The sequence below is a fragment of the Myotis davidii genome, unplaced genomic scaffold, assembly GCF_000327345.1.
Source record: "Myotis davidii unplaced genomic scaffold, ASM32734v1 scaffold592, whole genome shotgun sequence".
Taxonomy (NCBI): Eukaryota; Metazoa; Chordata; class Mammalia; order Chiroptera; family Vespertilionidae; genus Myotis; species Myotis davidii.
Window position 1 is genome coordinate 834,201 of NW_006284844.1, and position 18,747 is coordinate 852,947.

General features: G+C 56.3%; 1 protein-coding gene across 1 annotated transcript in view; it reads right to left on the reverse strand.

Moving 5' to 3' along the window:
• Nucleotides 1-18,747, reverse strand: part of MLLT4 (myeloid/lymphoid or mixed-lineage leukemia; translocated to, 4) — a 69,988-nt gene that overhangs the window by 7,831 nt on the left and 43,410 nt on the right. The window contains exons 22-28 of the mRNA XM_015558376.1: nucleotides 11,449-11,514; nucleotides 11,210-11,283; nucleotides 10,734-10,852; nucleotides 9,240-9,434; nucleotides 8,784-8,875; nucleotides 8,311-8,505; nucleotides 4,776-5,783 (exon numbers count right to left, since the gene is read on the reverse strand). Coding sequence (XP_015413862.1) covers nucleotides 4,776-5,783; nucleotides 8,311-8,505; nucleotides 8,784-8,875; nucleotides 9,240-9,434; nucleotides 10,734-10,852; nucleotides 11,210-11,283; nucleotides 11,449-11,514 — 1,749 coding nt within the window. The remainder of the gene's footprint in view (nucleotides 1-4,775; nucleotides 5,784-8,310; nucleotides 8,506-8,783; nucleotides 8,876-9,239; nucleotides 9,435-10,733; nucleotides 10,853-11,209; nucleotides 11,284-11,448; nucleotides 11,515-18,747) is intronic.

Genomic DNA, 18,747 nt, shown 5'->3' on the forward strand with positions numbered 1-18,747 from the left:
CTGCATCCGCCACCTCGCTCTGTGCTGCCTGGATGCCCACGAGGGAACACCCACCAGCTGCAGACCAGGCATCCCATTTCCAGGAAACCACCTGCCAGGTTCTGTCTCACCCCCATCCCTGTCGCCACCTAGTCTCTCCACGCACATTCCAGTCATTCCACTCCTGAGGGCACCTCAGGGCCCAGGACAGACTTCTGTTGGGTTTCAGCTCCTTTACCCTCCTGGTCGCATTTCTCTGCGACTCACTGCAGCTGACACACCTTCTCTACAGGAACCGAAGGAAACGCTCATTTGCCAGGAAGGCACCGCGCAAGGGTCCCCTCCCCTCAGGCACTGCAGCGAGCTGAGCCCGAGGCCACTGAACGCCTTCTCTTCATCCCTGTCTCTCTCTCCAGGGGACCCGGCTGGCAGCGCCCACGGCACCCCCCTTCCCCTTCCTCCCCCAACAGCTTGTGCCCCTCACAGCAGCTAGCTGAGCCCGAGGCCACCTCCCTCAGTCCAACCCCTGCGGGACCCTCACACACGCCCTCAGGTGTGTGCGCAGCTGTGGAGTTAGTTACTCTATCAAGGGCTCCCTTCCTCTGCGAGTGCATTGTTCTTAAACAAAACCTAGCCCTGGCTCTGGTCGATTCTGTGGGAAGCACACTGTGTCCTGGTGGGAAAGCGACAGGCTCGGCCCCCGGGCTGCTTCCTGTCACACACAATGACCATCTTAGAAAGAGATTAAGGTTCCACCCACCACAGAGCCCTCTACTTCCTCATCCGTGCAGTCCAGGGGTAAGCCCGGGGTGTCAGGGTGCGGTGCTCGGGGAGCACTGCAGGAGGAATAGGAGCTACGGGGAAAGAATGAAGGGGCCACGAGGAAGAGGCAGGGGCCTGCTCCGGGGGCACACGGCCTGACGTCACCCGGCAGCCGACGTTCAGAGTGACCAGCACAAATGATGACAAAAAGCACCCAGACAAAAAAATAAAGACGCAGCCGATACTGAATATTCTACAGAAAAGTAATGGATGGAAGAATGTAAAATTGCATCAGTGCAACGCAGGTACTTCTGTTACCCAATCACCAGTAAAGCACAGACCAATTTCATGTTGCACGTTCTGGGCCTCACTGAAAACCAATTCTGAGCAAGTTCACCGTGCACATCGAGGCAGCCAGTCGGGGCTTGGGAGAGGAGTGTGATGTTCCCGTCAGAAGGATTACAATCCTCGAAACAACAGTACGAATGCTCCCTCCAACCTAGAAACAGACATTTTCTCCTAAGAACCCTCCCTCTTCTCCACCTGCGGGAAGGAGCGCCTGTGGCTCCCGGGCGCTACTGTAGAGGAAGGCGGGATGTTGCCACAATGAGCACCCCCAGCCCCCCAGTCTGCTACGAGGCTTTACACAGTGTTTGTGTTCAAACCCCAGGCTGCTTTTTTCCTCAAAGACAGGCAGCTTTACAACTGTCCCCCAAAACAAAACGCCCTCGTGATAGAGAAAAACCGCATCATCCCTCAATGTACTTGAAGTCCGAGCTTGGGAAGGACAAGTCCCTGGGATCAGAGCCACTGGCAGCAAGTCCCATCTGGAGGAACACATCTAACGGCTACACCGTCATCGCTATGGCGTGACTCACGACCACCCCGACCGAAAGGACCTCAGCCAGGAGCTCTGCAGCCTGACCCCAGGCCGCGCTGCTGGCCGCCCACGTCTCAGTACTTCCAGGTCAAAGAAAGTGTGTGGAGGTGAGATCCGTGCATTTATGATTCTATACCCAAAACACATTAACGTCTACCTTTAATTTATACTCCACTTTCTGACATTTTTACTTAAAAGACAGTCTGTTAACGAGCACATTGTCCCTAAGAAACCTCTGTCCTCTGGGGCCTCGTTGCGGTGGATCACCACCAGAGCGCTCGCCTCTGACGTTCCTGCGCGCCTCTGGCACCCGCCTAACCCGGGCAGCCCGCCCGCAGCCACCGCCGGGCGGAGGGGGAGGACACAGCCACTCTCCGGTCCACGGGCACGGGAGGGGGAGTCGCCCTCCACAGGCCGGGCCTCCGACACCTACGAAAAGCAGTCTGTTACCAGGGGCTGCGCGGCCGGTAGCGTTGCTGCTGCAGCTCTCAGAGGCAGAGACGAAGCAGGACCCGGGCAAGTGGGGCAGCTCATGGCCCTTTCAGGTTTTTCCGGGCAACTGTTTCATGTTCCACACACACGGTGGGCATGACATGAACACTGTCCTAACTCCTGGGGGAGGTGCCTGCCTGCCTTCCGCCCTTCGGCTCTGAGCTCTGGGCCAGTTCCCACTCCCAGGTCCCTCCACCTCATCCCTCTGAAACCTCATCCCTCTGAAGGGGCAGCTCTCGAGGCGGCTCCCTGCCCGCTCCTGCTTGAAGCCTTTGTATTTAAGTCACCCCTCGCGTGCCTGATGCTTGAGGTGCCCGTTCCCACAGCCGCACGAAGACCCGACAGGACAGCCCGGGAGAGAGGGTCTCGTTGGGTCATCCCAGAGGAACCGGCAGAGCCCTGATGTCTCTGAACGGGGAAGGGGTGTCAGCGAGGGCACCATTCACCTGGCAACAGGACGAAGCTGGGACTGGCCACGGAGAGCCCGTCAGCCACGTGAACGTGTCATCAAGGCACGGTCCCTAGCAGCCGAGTTTACGAGCAGGAGTCTTTGTGGGGCAGAAAGAGCACAACAGGACCCAGAAAACCTGGTGAGAATGTTGACTGTGTGTTGGGTGCGTCTCCAAAACACTGGGCCTGCCCATCCTGCCCAGCGCACGGGCGGCCGTGAGGAAGGGGGACCTGCCCACGCATGCTCACTGGGTCTCTCACTGCAGCAACCGGCCGTCACATCTGAGAGCGACGTCCTCACGGGCGACGCCCCACCACTCAACTGCGTTTCTAGTAGTTCAACATCCGAAACCCATTTCTAATGGAACAAGAATGAAATGGATTCCTCTTTGCAAACGTTTCCCAATTACTCATGTATTTGTGACTAATAATACACAAAATCAATTGATGACTAAAACTGAGAAAAGGTCGAAACCATAAACAGTTACATGAAATGAAAGGAGAAAAGCAAAGAAAAACTAAATGTCAGGACAGTCAGAGGCATGCTCTAAGTCACGACTACAGGCTGGTCCAGGCCCCAGGACCGCAGCTACTGGGAACACAAACGCCACTAAAGGAAAAGGGAGTCAGGACAGGAGAGGACCGAGGGAGAGGAACGAGCACATACCAAATCTAGAACAGAGATTGCTGGCACAGCAGTCTGCTGCAGGTGACAGAGGGAAAAAGAGAGGAGGGTGCAAGTTAGGTTCAGCGGTCCCACCACCAGCAAGCCTCGCTCTCCTGCTCCCTGCTCCCGAGGGCCCGTGGGAAGCGAGGGGCTGCGGGCTGAGCTCTGGTTTTCAGAAATTAAACACTGCGATTCATGATTAAGATACACGGTAACTGAAACGGTGGACTTTCCCTCAGCTCTCTTATTTGGAGACTAAGGTCTTAATCTCAATATAAAATCAGTAGTGAATATGCAGACGCCTCTAACTAAAGCATGAGAAATGTTCCCATACTACAATTCACAGAGGCTCAAAACTGACCGGCCTTCAATAAAAAGTCCATCTTTACAGAAATGTGTCATTATTGACCTGCCTGCCGTGTGTCCACTAGGGACAGTGGCCGCCCGAGGGAAACGCCCCAGGCAGGCACATGGAGGCCAGGGTCCCATGCGAACCGTCACCAGTGCCTATCGGATAGCACCGACGGCAGAGTCATTCGGAGGGAGGTTTATACTGATGAGCTGGAAAATGCCAATAGAACGGTGTGCTAGGTGACGTCTAGGCCTTCATTTCGGAAACGTCAGGGTCGTCAGAAGGACTCCACCTGGACTCTGGGCAAAGCTGTCTGCGCATCTGGCGGGGACCTGCATACTGTCAGTGTGGGTGAGGGGGCTAGTCCGCTCCCCGCTGACGTGGCCGGGGTGGGAGTGGCCGTCTCACGAAGCCACGGCTTCAGACCATCTAGTGTGGACAGCACCAAACAAAAGCTGGAATTAGAAACAAAATCCAAAAGACAGAAAGGACAGGCTCTCGCTGTGTCCTCAGAACAGGCCGTGTCGGGAGGAAAACCACTCAGCCCCACAGCCTGAGAGGGTCACTGGCCTCTGCCAACCGACCCCGACCGAGGCCTCTGGTGGGGGTTCCCGCGAGCGGCTAACAAAAAACTTCAGGGTGGCAGTGAGCGATCTAGCCCCTGTGACTGACATGCTCCGCTTCCCTTCTCTGTGATGCAAGAGCCACAAGTGATGTGTGTGCCTGGAGGAACGAATGGAGCCCAGCTCTCGGTGCCTGTTCACTGCCACTGCCATCAGCTCCCTGTGAACGCCTGCTTCAAGCTGTGACCCACGAGGAGCCTGCGGCCGGTGAGGGAGCGAAACCTCGCCCAGGGGCGCCGTGTGTCCTGCTGCCCGCCCCGTGCTGCCCACCTGCGCCCAGGTCGGGGGCTCTCAGCCACGCGCCCACAGAGCCGAGCAGCGAGGCAGGTCTGCGGGCCCACGAAGCCCAGCCGCTCACTCCTGTCTGGGAATAAGGCCGGCCAAGCCCTCGTCAAGTGACTGCTGCTCCCTGACTCTTCACTGAAGTGCTGGAGAAGGACAAGTCTGCTTGTTAACTGCAGTCCCCCTGGGTTGGTTCTGTTCTATTAGGAGGACATGCCTGAGCACTGGTCCATCGCTAGGGGCCTCGCTAGCGTCCTCCCGCCGCCCCACCCCGCCGCGCCCCTTTACCCGGGCTCTGCGCTCGGCCTCCAGCCGCTGCGTGAGCAGCATGGTGTCCACGTCCTCCTCCTCCTCCTCGTCGTCCTCGTCCTTCTCCTGGGACTCCTGCAGCCGCTTCTGGAACTGCCACTCGAGCAGGAGCCGGCGCAGGCGGTCGCTCTCCTCGGCACTGCGCTCGGCCTTGCCCTGCAGCTCCTGGATCTCCCGGCTCAGCATGTCCACGATGTGCAGCTGCTGCTGCTTCTCCAGCTTCTCCTTGGCGTCGCGCTTCCAGGGGTCGGGGGACAGGCTGTCCCCGGAGGACAGCTCCTCCTTGCTGACGGTGATGTACTGCAAGTCCCTGCGCTCGATGGTGCGGGGCTGCTGCTGGGGCTGCAGCTCCCGAATGACCGTCTCCGGGGGCCTCTGCAGCGTGGCCGGCTTCTCCGGCTTCAGCGGCTGCACAGTCACCGGAGAAAAGGGGGCCGGGTTCGGCGGCTGCGGGCGCATCTGGCCCAGCTTCCGCTCCTGCTCCCGGCGCTTCCGCTCCCGCTCCTCCTCCAGCCGTGCCTTCTCCTTCTCGTACCAGCGCTGGTGCTCCTCCCTCTTCTTTCGCTCTGCTGCTGCCACCGCCGCCGCCGCCTGCGCAGACTGAGGTCCCGGCTGGCTGGCAGGGGGCGGGGGGAGAGGCAAATCCATCGGGATCCCGTCAAATTCGCTGGCATAGTGCATGGGAGGCGGAGGTGGCGGTGGGGGCAGGTCCGTGCGGCCAGGCTGGGGGACAGCTGCTGGCGCGGGCTGCCCAGTGGCAGGGGGCTTCCAGCGCCCAGGGCCACTTTTGGTCAGGGTGGATGCAGGCGTGCCCGGCTTGGACGCGTGGTCCAGGTGCTCCTGGCTGGACGCGCTGGAGCCCACCGAGGAGCTCTGGTTTATCCACAGGTCGCTGTCAGACTTGCGGTCCATCACCGCCTCCACTCGGTGGTGCTCCAGGTGATAAGCTTTATCTTCCCTAAGTTCCTCTTGGGAACGGGCCACACGCTGGAAAAAGAGAAATGAAAACTGTCAGGTTCCAGCCATTTCTCAGAAGAAATTACTAGACATTCATCAACTTTCTGTCTCAGGGAGATGCTACTGGACCAGTGAGAGTGCAGGGCGCGGCTGAGCCTGCCCGTGCCAGCGGCCGCCACAGGGGCACTGCATCGCTGGCGAAAAAGTGAGGCACAGACACTAGGCACCTCAGTATGGTGGCCGCCCTCCCCCCGGCCCCCAGCACACCCCCTCCTGGGTGTCAGCCAGGGACCTGGCTGCTGGACGAAGGTGTTTAGCTTGATTACGGGAACAGCAACAGACATTCCTCCTCTGCAGTAAAACTCACTGCTCCTGGGAGGGTCAGGTCCCACATGTGGCCTCGCATGGCTTCCGAGTCCCAGCACTGACCCGACCAGCAGCCCTGGCGGCGAACGCAGGAGCGAGGGAGGCGGGGACGCCCCCGGACAGCACAGCCCCTGGGGGTCTGCAGAGCTCACACCTGCCGGGCGCCCACCGCAGGGCGGAGGCCGGTCTGAGGTCATGCCTGAAGCAGCTTAACCAGTGAAATGCCTCCCGCCTTGTCAGTGAGGAGAAATTGAAGTTGCAAACCTGGGAAATAAATGTTTCCTTTCCTTAAAAAACAACCCAACAAAATAAGAACTATCTCTTAAAAAAGCAGAAAAATAAGATGTCACTTGAAATAAAAGCCTGACAGAAAAATGGAACATTGACACCAGCTCAGAAACAGTTTCTTGATACGTGGGCCTGCAGGCCACGCCAGGGCGGGCACCTCTGAGCGACACCGTGGGGGCTGCCTCACCCCCCGTGGCCTCTCTGTGCCGCATCTCGTGGCTCCAAGTCACTGCTTTGCTGTCACGCCCTCAGCCCCGTGCGCCTCCCCCTCCCCTTCCTCCCCGAAGGCCCACCGTGACTCTCAGTCCCTTCCTTACCCACTAAGAAGTACGGGGAGACCTGCCCTCCCGTCTCCTGACCTCCTCTCTGAATTATTGCCCACGTGTGAGCACACGGCAGCTGTACACGTGAGGCTCCGCCACGCCCGCCTGCACCACGGAAATGTGGGGGCCGCCTCACGCACCCCACGCAGGTCTCCCCACGGGCTGACAAGAGGCTCGAGGAAACAGGGTCTAGAACTACTTCTAGTTCGAGAGAACCTTGGAGAGGCCTCGTCCCAGCCACTCCCTGGGCCCAGACTGAGGGGCGGGGGAGTGGGGGGGGACAGGCTGCTGGGGGCACCGCCCGCCTGGGAGAAAGGTGGATGGACCCGGGGACGTGACGAAGCTTGTGAACAGCGTGACCTGTGCTGGGACCACGCTCTGCCCTCAGAAACGGGCCTCCTCACCTTCCTCACACCATCGCCTGTGACAAACCCTCCCTCCGCCTCCTCGTCCTCGGCTCAGCTCAGAGCCCATCTCAGCTCTCAGTAACCCTGACCACGGACCCAAGACAGACACCGCATCCACTGCCCGAGACACACGGTGTCACAGAGCCAGGCAGCGTCTCCAACCTTCCTCACCTCACGGCCCACGAATGAATCGCTGACACGCGGTGGCACATCAAAACACATTTTCTGCCAACCTGACAGGAAATACCTGTGATTCTGACTCCTTCACACAGGAAGGCTATATGTTGGCTGCTGGAAGGTGGTCAGGCCCTGACCAAATAGCCAGGCACTGCACGTTTTGCAAACTCTTGTGGCTCGCCTGTTGGAAACGCTCGCCTGGACCGCACCTGTTTTGAAGCGTACACTTCACTTCTCCTCCCAGTCATCTCCCAATACAACTGTCTTTCTAAAAAGAAAACCACATCTGAGCACGTTCCCTCACTGAACCACGAGACTGACCGCCCGTTCCCTACTAACCTGGACAGAACCCGAGCTCCTGCACTTGTCGCCTGCGACCTCCCCTGTGGCTCCAGCTGCCTTTGCCCGCCCCTCGCTTCGGGCTCCTGCACCCCGACACCAGCAGTCCCCGCTCCACTCCAGGCTCTGGCCTCCCCCGGAGCAGCCTCGGTTCAGGCGGCCGTCACACCCCGGGGGGGGGGGCGGGTCTGGTCACTCCGACGGAGACAGCTGGAGCCTGGGGGACTGGCTCTCCAGGAGCACGACCCCTGCACTGACTCGGTCTCAGCTTCCCGGCAGGGGCCACGGTGGCCTGGGCATCCCAGTGCTCGGGCAGCTTCCCACGTCAACCAAGCCCCGCCTGCCCCGCAGTCTCACCCCTCACTCCTAGATGCCACACCAGCCCGGCCAACGGGAGACCACACCACGTGACGGCCTCCATGAACCCAACAGCAAGAGAACAAAGAATCCCTTGCGGGCTCCGCCTCCTACCCCGCCCGTCCCCTTTCCTCCACCAGCCACATGGCCAGGAGGAAACAGATGCCGCTGGCAGGGCTGCTGGACAGAAAGGCCCCAGGTCTCAGTGGTGTCTTTACAATGTGGACAGTGTGGCCTGTGCTAGGAGTGGGTCCGTGTGGGGTCGACGAGGGGAGCCGGTGTGAACCCCTCCCTGCTAACCTGCACCGCGAGGCTGGGGTGACTGCCGTCCGTGTGCATGAGCGGCTCCTCCTCGTAAGGGGGCCACTGGCTGTGAGGAGGAGGGGGGGGAGCGGCCCGGTCCTGGGACTTGGAGGCAGGGAAGGTGAAGTACTCCCTGGTGTACGTCTGCGTGGGGATGGGGTAGGCCTCGGGCCGAGGCGGGGTCGTCTGCTCCTGCAAAACGTGAACAAGGACGAGAGGTGAGCTGCACAATCTGCACCGTGGACACATTTACTCCCATAATGACATGATATAGTGTATATGCTAGACAACTGCTCAAGATGAGAAGGGTGTGGCCCTACACTGGCCGAGAGTCCTGGGAACCCCTATGAATTCACACTGAACGTAAGAAAGGAGTCCTAGGCGCTAGAGCACGCTGGTGGGGGTCAGTCCTAGCTCAGGGCGGCTCTGAGGGAGGCCAGGAGCGAGGGGAGTGAGGGGTGGGCTCTGACCTCCGCGCAGAGGTTTCCCGTGGAGACGGACGTTATCTTCGCTGCCGTTCCAGGGGCGTAGGCGCCTTTCCCTCCAGGGCTCGGAGGCTGATCTGCGGGGAGAGTCGGACAGAAAGGTATGAGCACATAAACAAGATGCTGCCTAGCGAGAGCTCCTGGGGGCAGCCCCGTGGCCGCCCTGCACAGAGCTGACCCAGGCCGTGAGGGCTCCTGCCCCAGACCAGGCCGGCACGCGGTCTGACGCGGCTTCTTTCCTTGTGAACCCCCCGTGACAGGTGTTCGCCCCGCCTGGAGAGGCGCTGTCAGTGTGCCTGCCTAGCAGCACCTGAGCCAGGAGTTCCCAACTTAGTGGTCATTTCATTTCAAAAGCGAAGCGAGCAGAGCCGCCTCCTCCGATGGGACCCCGCGTGGGCCTGGCGCGGGCCGGCATGGACCGGGAAGGCCGGTGACTCTTACTTGCCACGTTGGGGCTGGAGCGGTGGTCGGCTCTGTTCTTAAGCAGCCGGTCGTCGCCGGGCAGCTTCTTTGGCTCACTGTACTCTGCCCACGGCAGTGGAGGGCTCTCGGGCGAGCCGTTGGGAGCGGAATTGCTGTAGAGCTCGAAGCCTTCGCTCTTTGGTCGGGGTTTTCCTGAGCCTCGGCGATCTGACACTGAAAGCACAACATGCTCACAGGGCATCCTCTGCTCAGGGGGCACTTTCAATACCCGTTTATTTTTAAAAGAAAGATGAATATACAAATATTCAAAACTCCACAAGTAAAACCTGTCTTTGCGGAAGAAATAAGATGGTTTTTATATAAGGGTAAAATCTTTCTAGAGAACCTCTGCAAGATTTTCAAATAATGTAACACTTAACATTAATGAGAAAAGGTACGCTTTTAAGCTTATTTTCTCATAAACTTGCCTGTTTTAAGTAATGAAACTAAAGTAACAAAATCTGTTTTAAAGTAACTTTTAAAAAACAAAAATAAATGCACTCCCCCCCTTTTTTAAAACATTAATTCTCCTAACCACCCAGGAGGGACATCGTCACAGACACCCTTCGATGAGACTTTCCGTCTTTATTTTCAGGTTTGCCAGCTTCTTGACCGTGACCTGATGTATTGCCTACTTCTCAGCTTCCCCTCTGATTTCTAACTCTGCCTGCTGTGCTTCTGTGAAATGACTGTGAACTGAGAAAGCAGACCCCACGATGTCCAGGATCATGTGATGAGAGGAGTAAACATGCTGAGGCCTGGGGTCTGGTCTGGTCCAGCGCATGGTTTCAGACTCTTTTTGTTCCCGTGGAACGGCAGGTCCAGACGCTGCCGCGAAGAGAGCCGGCCCGGCAGGCGTGCGGCCACGCAGTGAGCACGGCAGGTCTGACTCAGGTAAAGCTCACAGGAACTGAACGCACAATGTGAGCCAACTGTTTTCTCCTGTGATTTTTGAACCAACTCCTTTTATAAAGACCTAAACTTGCATTTTTATTCTGAGATGCTTGATGTAGCTACAAAACCATGATCTCCACCAACCAATTACTTATCCAGACACCTGAGCTCTTCTACACCTGACAACACTGTGTCCTGTGTCGGCGCGCAGCACGGGAGTCGCCGCCCACGCACAGGCACTCCTGAAGGGAGGCCTGCCTGCTCTCTGAGACCACAGCCTGCATCTGCCCGCAGAGCTGAGCCCCGCCCATCGCTCACACTGACAGGCCTCCCGGGGGCCTGGGAGGGTGGCAGGGCTCAGAGGGGATGGAGCCCGACGAGCTACACGGTGGCTCCCAGGTCCACGTCGGAATCCTGGCTCCCGCAAGGCCCATCCCGGTCTCCTTCTCTCTAAAACGGGACACTGGAGGGAAGAACAGGTCCTGCCCCTAAGGCGCTTGGCCTGTGGGAAGCTGCCAGCAAGCCTGCTATTGGCCGTCGTCCACAGGAGACACACCCCACCTCCCCGGCGGTGCTTACGCCTCTGCATCATGGGGGACGGCTGGTTGAGCAGGGTAGCGAGGCCGTGATAGATGGCTCCTTGCTTCGCCACCTCCAGTGTCACCACGGAGCTTGTCCTTGTCATGAGCTCTGCTGCCCTAAGGAGAGAGCGCCCGGGGTCAGGAGGAGGCTGCTGCGCAGGGAGTGTCCTGACCCTCCACCCTTCGCAAGGGACCTGCACACCCCGCCTCCTCTTTCCCAGGAGGGAGGCAGGAGCAGAGAGGTCTTAGGGAGCGTCATGAATCTTTCTTAAACTTCAAAAAAACTGCTCCACACTAAAATACGTATTTCTATTTTGCTCACACATGAAGTGTCACGTATATGAATTTTACAATTAAACAGATGAGGGAAGGACACACTTTTTAGCATTCTTTTGCGTCTTCCAATCCCAAATTTAAGGTGAACTATCCCTACAAATGCTAACAATAAGCTTAAAGCAAACACATAGATGATACCTTTCTTGAGAGAGTCCTACCAGACTCCGCCCGTCCACGCTCAGGAGCTGGTCCCCCGCGGCCAGCCGCCCGTCCTGTGCGCACCGAGGCGCCGTGTTGAGAGGGACAGCCAAGGCCGAGGGAGGGAGGGAAGTCAGTGGTAAGTACACTTGCTATTTGTCGGTTTTCAACAGTGTTTCATGTTTATCGTTTGTTAAATATGACATATGGACGTTCACATCTTTAAAGGTTGTACTAACCACATCCGCAGCACCTCCTTTCACAACGGACTTGACGTAGATTCCAAGTTTGTCTTGACCAGCACCCTGAGCAGAAACAAGGGAAGAAACACTGCACTGAAAACAGGAAGGCAATGCCCCGCGAAGCAGAGCAAACACAAAGCATGCACACAGCTACTCCCGAAGTCCTGGTTCTGGCTTCCTCGTGACAAGTAGAACCATACACTATATTAATAAAATTAATGTTCTACTTGGTAACGATAAAGAAACCGATAGGAAAGGTGCCTATTTTATGTTTCCAAATGAAGAAAAGTGACTCCTAAAAATCCAGTCAATTATGACTAAATCAGCTGGCAGGAGACTGACTAGACTGAACCCACAGGTAGAGGCTGGGTACGGACAGCCCCAGGGCACGGGAGCTAAGCCCCTCTCAGGGCAGGCACGGTGACCATTTCATACAAGAGCGACCGCCTCCCATCCTGACCCCGGTCCCTCACACCTTTAAAGTTTAAACAAGACAAGCTTCTCATGGCCACGCAGGGGGCCTGGGAAGGGCCGTACAGAACACACGTCGAGGGCAGGTGCTGGCTGTGAGGAAACACCGCCCGGAACAGGGCCTGCCCCGGAACAGGGCCAGCGTGAGACGCAGACACACACAGCTGCTTCCGGGACCACTGCGGTCCTGCTCGGGTGGCACAGCGGCAAGATGAAGCAGCTCAATGACTCCCGGAGCCACAGGGAGCGCTCCCACGGGACGGCCCGCACATTTCCCAGGCCACCCCCTTCCCGAGGAAAGGCTGTCATGACAGCAAACAGGACGGCATCACCGAAAGCCATGAAGACAGATTCCAACAAGTGACGTCGCTGAAACCATCTTCCTACGATGCTCCAACGACATGGTTTCCATTGAGAACACCCGTTTCCCGTTCGGTCGCCGTGCCGGTTTGGAGCGCGACCAGCCAGCGTGACGGAGGGCCTCCTGCTCTCCTCGGGGCACCAGCACGCAGCCCCTGCTGTGTGAGCCGCACACGTCCAGGATACGCTGCTCTGGAAAGCAGTGTGACCGTCTCCTGAGCACAGCATTCAGCGTGGGGGTGCGGTGCTGCCGATGTCATGCGTGTGCAGTGGCGGGGGGCTGAGTCTATAAAAGTTCCTGTGAGCTCACATCAAGTGCTCCCTCTGCAGCTCCGACCCCAGGGTTTGCGTCTGCTCACCGCCAACACCTGTTTGTCTGCGTTGACAACTCCCCGCCTCCACCCCCCCGCAGACCTGCCCAGTCCCGGACACCAGCTGCCACTAGACACCCTCCCAGTCACGCTCCACTCCCAACAGCATGATAACCAAGTGCAACCTGTGGTCCCTGCCATAAAATTAAAAACAAAAAGCAAAATACAAAACAATTCATTCTGATGCTTGGCACACTTGTACTTTTTGTAAATGTGGAGTTTCACCATAAGAAGTGCACACCAGTCGCAGGCACTTGGCAAAGAGCAGCAGACAGACGTGCTGCCTCCCCTCGCCTGTGCCAAGACTGGGTTTCCTCCCTCCAGGGGCCTAAGACACGCGACGGGAGATCCCTTCTCAAGCACCCCTCCTGCTCCCACGCGTTAACGTGGGTATGCCTGCATCTATCATCTAATGACATTACTTTAGGCAGCACATTCTGTACTTCCACGGGATCTGTGATTAGCGCTAATGCCCCAGCTCAGCGGTTACACGACAGCCTCCTCCCTCCCGCTCCGCACTAAAGGCCACTCGGCCCCGGCTCCGCCCGCACCAAAGGACGAGGACACGGCGCCTGGCTCAGGCGCTCCCGGCTCAGAGGTGCTTCCTCCACGCTGTCCAACGGGAATTCCGGTCGGGGCACTGACAGCACCCCCTTCTCTGTGTCTGCAAATACCACAGGGCACCTCTTCATAGCAAGTCCCCGGGGCCGGGTTTTTAAAAAGGTTCTAGAAGCACCCTTTTCTCTTCTGCTCCCTATTTGACCAACATCAAAGCAATACTTCCTGAACTTCAGAACACGGAAGCAGTCTAGCGCCCCCACCCGCAGCTTCGCTTCCTGCAGTTTCCGGCCCCGTATTCAACCAGACTCAAAATACCACACGGAAAGCCCCAGAACTCGACAATGCAGAGGTTTAAACGTGCACCGTTCTGAGCAGCACAAGGAAACCTCGAGCTGCCTGCTCCACCCACCTGGGACGGGACTCATCTCTGCGGCCAGGTCTCCACGCCACCCACCTCCCATTTCGCAGCTGCCCCTGTCACCACACCGGTTGTAAGAAAGAGACCACATTCACGTGCCTTTCATGACACTATATTGCTCTATTTTACTACCAGTGATGATTGTTAATCTCTTCCTGTGCCTAAATAAACCCAACTTCATCACAGGTATGTGTGCGGGAACGACACAGCCTAGAGAGTCTGGCACTGTGCTCGGCCCGGTTCCCCGGGGGCCCTGGAATGTGCCTTTGAGCAGGCAGGAGCGACCGCACAGGTGTGTAGGTGAATGGGCACTTACCTGCTCTCCGCACAGCACTGCTGTTTGGCAATGTGATACTGTCCTTGTAATTTAGGTAAAAACAATAAGCAAGCTCTCCGTCACTCCCTATTTCTGATATACTTTATAAGATTACTACTAATAAAGAGAAAATCTCATTCACTTGGACAAACTAAAATAACAGAACTCTTTCTTTTCGCATAACACAGCACGTCCCCCAAACATATACACACTCAAACAGGTGGTAGCCTGACTCTGAAAATGAAATGTATTTGGATAAACACTTCCTTTATAATTAATTATTCAGTGTTGTATCCATTTTGGGGGCGACCCTAGAGCATGGTGTAAGGAAATGAGAACACCAGCCTCATACACTGCTGGCCTGCACATACGCGTGTGCTGCCTGTAGCTGGCTCTCGCCCACCAGCTCCCTCAGGAAGAGGTTTGCGCCCAAGCACCGCCAGCCGTGGCTGCCCGGGATCATGACCTTCCCTTGCAGCCACTTCTCTCAGATCAGGAACCTTACACCTGAGGGTAAGTATGAGGCTCGATTGTTTCATAACCACTCTGCGCTTTAGACAACTTAATGCATCACCTTAAACTGAGCAGGATCCCTATTTCAATAACCTAAAATCCTGTAACATTTCTGAGCAGGTAACTTGTCACACTACATGCATGTGGAACTTAATAAGCCAAGTTCAAGATTCAGGTAAAACTGACCTTGTGACCCAGACAGCTGACAGACATTTCAGAAAGTTCTGGCAAAACATGGCCCCTCTCCTCCCAGTGGGGCGGCTGGTCTGCGGAACGCCCTCCCAGCGCGCTGCGACCACCGCCCTGCTGCCCCCCCCACTGGCAGCCACGCTCCCCAACACCACACGTGATCCAGACCATGCTTCGTGTCCCCACGCATGCCTGTGTCCATGTTTTCTTTCTGATGTCATGGGTCTGCCAGATGCTCTCATCACCGATTCCCAGGCTCACCTGCCGCCACCTGCCCACCCACTCACCTTTCCCCCGTCAGACAAGCGCTCCTTTGTCCCCGAACTCGTCCTGCCCTGCTCTCCACGGCCTGTACAGAGGCTCCTCCCAGCAGCTCCCAGAGCCCCTGCCCTATGAGTTTACCAGAAGGTGCTCCCGTCCCTACTTGGCACACAAGCCCTTGTTATGAGGAAGCCCAGAACTGTGCGGGGTGCATTCGTCGGTCAGGAAGCAGCTGCTGTATTCATTAAGTGCGCTGGTAGCACAACACTGATAACACTGCGAAAAGTTAGTTTAAAAAGTTAGAAATTCTAGCCCGGCTGGCGTGGCTCAGTGGTTGAGTGTTGACCTATGAACCAGAAGGTCATGGTCCGATTCCCGGTCAGGGCACAGGCCTGGGTTGTGGGCTCGATCCCCAGTGTGGGGTGTGCAGGAGGCAGCCGATCTGTGATTCTCTCTCATCATTGACATTTCTCTCTCTCTCTCTCTCTCTCTCTTCCTCTCTAAAATCAATAAAAAAAATTTCTTTTAAAGAAAGAAAATTTATTGAAGTAATTCTATTAGTTCCTACTTACATATACACATAATTAAATTTCATTTTATGGTAATCCTACTCCTCTCCTAATTAAGAAAGGAAAACAGGGCCAGAAGCTACACCATTTTGCCACTACATGTCAATGTATCATCTGCCACGAACAAAAGGGCCATGTGAGCTGAGAGCACCAGCCGAACCGATCCGGGAACGCCCAGCAGCAGCTTTCAGACGTCGCTGAGATCATATCAGACGCTGCCCCGTGTGGGAGCCACCAGGCCACCTGTCAGCCTGGATGTGTATCAGCAAGTAAAAGATACGCCCCGATTTCAAAGTCTCAGTGTGGAAAAAGAATCCAAACCAGCTCCTTAATGCACATTCACTCCATGCTGAAACTGGAACATTTTGGACACAATGCGTACCATAAAACATTATAAAATGAATTTCACCGTTTCTTTTTTTTTAAGATGGTAATAGAAACTGCCAGTGACCATGTGGCTCATTTCCATGTCCACGGGCCAGGCCGCACTAAGCTGCAGGCTTGCACACTGCAGGCTGAGCCGTCGGGCGCAGCAGCACAGGACAATGGCGCAGCTGGGGGACAAGCCGCACCACAGGACAGTGCTTTCTGGCACGACACACCCTGACTTCCAAACCCGGGAAGAGAAACCCGTCACTAAAACTGAGAACACAAAACAAAAAACAGACCAAGGCTAAATAATTTTAAGAATTACTTGCCTAAAGGTATCTGAAGTGGGATCTGAAAACCTCGCTGTGTCTTTAGTGCACTGGTTTATAAAATTAAAACCATAAGCATTATTCCTCAGTTAACCAGGGTCTCCGGGAAAGCAGCCCCGCATCGAAAGGCCCAGGAGTTACGAGGTTCTCGCCACAGCTCTGCCCCGGGAGTAAGCCTGGGGTGAGGGTCCGGGCAGGCGCGGGCACTGCCGTGTGGCTGCCCTGCCCACCGCAGACGACAGAGCACAGAACCCAGAACGTTAGCAGGCAGTGCAAACACCTAGGTCCCCATCCTTAAGAAAAGCAACTACAACGAAATAGACGACTCCTACGTGTGTGATCGTGGCACTGAGCACACCATGCATGCTGAACTGCTTTTCCTTCCTTTAAAGGGGAAGGAAGGGGTCTGAGAAGCAGAGAATGTGAGAGGAGGGAGGACGAGGAGGCAGCGGGGGAGAAAGGCCAGAGGGAGAAGGTGAAGCTCCAAGGTAGAAAGGACGGCAGTACGTTACCAAGAAAAGGTTCCCCAGCAGAACGACGAGAGGCCCATGACCGCTCGGTGCTGTGCCTCACGCCCCCGGCCGGGCAGGAGACCCACCTATGCGAACTGCCTTGTGTCCGATGGGAAACGCTCCGAGGACGGGGCTGCTCCCAAGTGTCCTGCTAACCCTGCTCCTGCACCTCTGGGAAGACTTCAAAGTTCAGGCCTCTCCCCTCCCGCACAGCAAGACTCACAGGGAAGGAAGCCAGGCGGCCAACATTCCAGGGCGAACTCCACTGAGTGTGGGCGTATGAGATGATTAACACATCACAACATCATTACAACACACACACACACACACACACACACACACACGCAGCAGGAGGGAGAAAGATACTGCGGCCAGAGCAGCATGAGCTCAGCCCTACTGTCCCGGAGGTGGACAGCCGGGTTAGAACCAAGTGGCTGGGTGACCTGAGCACCCAGGCCCTGCACTCGGCAGGCGGTCAGCAGCTCTGCCCACCGCTCCCTCCTCCGTGTCTGAGCGGAACTGCTAGTCAGACCGATAGTTCTGATTCATTAGCTACTCAAATCCAGACTTGAGGTCAAACGCATTGTCTGACCCTTTTTCAGGAGGAATTACCTTAAATTTGAAATCATCAGTGTTAGAACTCATTCTGGGCTCACTCCACCCAGCATGGGAGGGTGCGTGGGAGGCGCTCCAACAGGCGCGGAGCCGGGCAGGCTGAGGCCTGATTCCTGTGGGCTGGACTCCAGGCCCAGCTCCTTCATGTTTACTCTCGGCATCAATTACGAAACAAAAGACATGGCCGCACCAACTTCTCCTCCATGAAACAAAGGACCTGACCTGGACAGCAGACTCCTCGGCTGGGTCTGAAGAGGGGCTGCAGGTGTATGGATCCCTGAAAACTAGGCCAAGGGCCGTGTGTCCTGTCACCGTCTCCCCAGGTTCTCAAAGTGATCGGAGAACCAAAGGGGGGATACCGCGCTGACGGTCCACGTCTCCCCTCTACTCGCTCCACGCACAGCTCGTGGCGGGCCTGGCGGGCCTGCGCCTCACCCCAAGTCTCGGCTAAGTGAGTGGGCGAGGCAGAGTGATCTGAAGGCTCCCTTCCTGGGACGGACCTGCAAGCAGCGTGGTGTTCTGAGTCCACGTGAACCGCTGGCTCTGCTGGAGAGCATTGTTAACCCTGAATGCTCCTGTTCTCATCCTGCAACTGAACTCCACACTTCGGCCGACCGAGTCACGAGCATGGGCCATGACTATGAAACAGGCAAACACTTATTTGTGATGTAACTTGCTATTTTGCTTTTGGAACTAAAATATAAAATACAGTGTTCAGACTCATAAGCAATAGTCCTGCAGGCGCCAGACCCACCTGGGCTGGAGGGACCGGGACTCCTGACTTCACGCCGAGAGCCTCAGCCACATGGCCACGGTGAGGACAGCAGGACCGAGGGCCGGTCCTCAGAGCACCCATCACCGTGGGCGCCTCCGCGAGGAGGCCGCTTGCCCGACAGCACCCTCTTCTGTGAGGGCAGGAATCCCACTTTGTGTTTTGAGCTAAATGAGACTTAACAACTTGAACTCAGTCTATAGCCTAAAAGCACAAACTAAAACTATCTGTAAGGCACTCTTCAATTAGCCATTTATTTTTAAGTAAAATGTTCTAAGTACTTTTAAAATTGTCTTTGTGTTTAAGAGAAAGCGGTTTTAGAGAAAGCCTACCGCAAAACCAACCTCCTGTAGCCTAAACCCAGTTACGTCCCCGACACCCTGTGTATGGCTCTGTAGGTGGAGGCTGTAGTTCCAATGATCTCAAGCATTTTCACCACGTTAGACAGCCAGCAGGATTAATTTCTTTTTCTTGTATAAAAAACATATCAGAGCCTCATGTGTTTATCAACCTTAAGAACTTGCAGCATCAAAACAAAAAGCAGCCAACACCTGGGTGTGCAATTACAAGCTGCCTGAAATGGCGGTTTCATGAGTGCTCATTCCTGACAGGTCTGAACAAGCTCACAGGGAGAAGCCTTCTGTGGGAGCACATGCCAGCTGCACGGGAC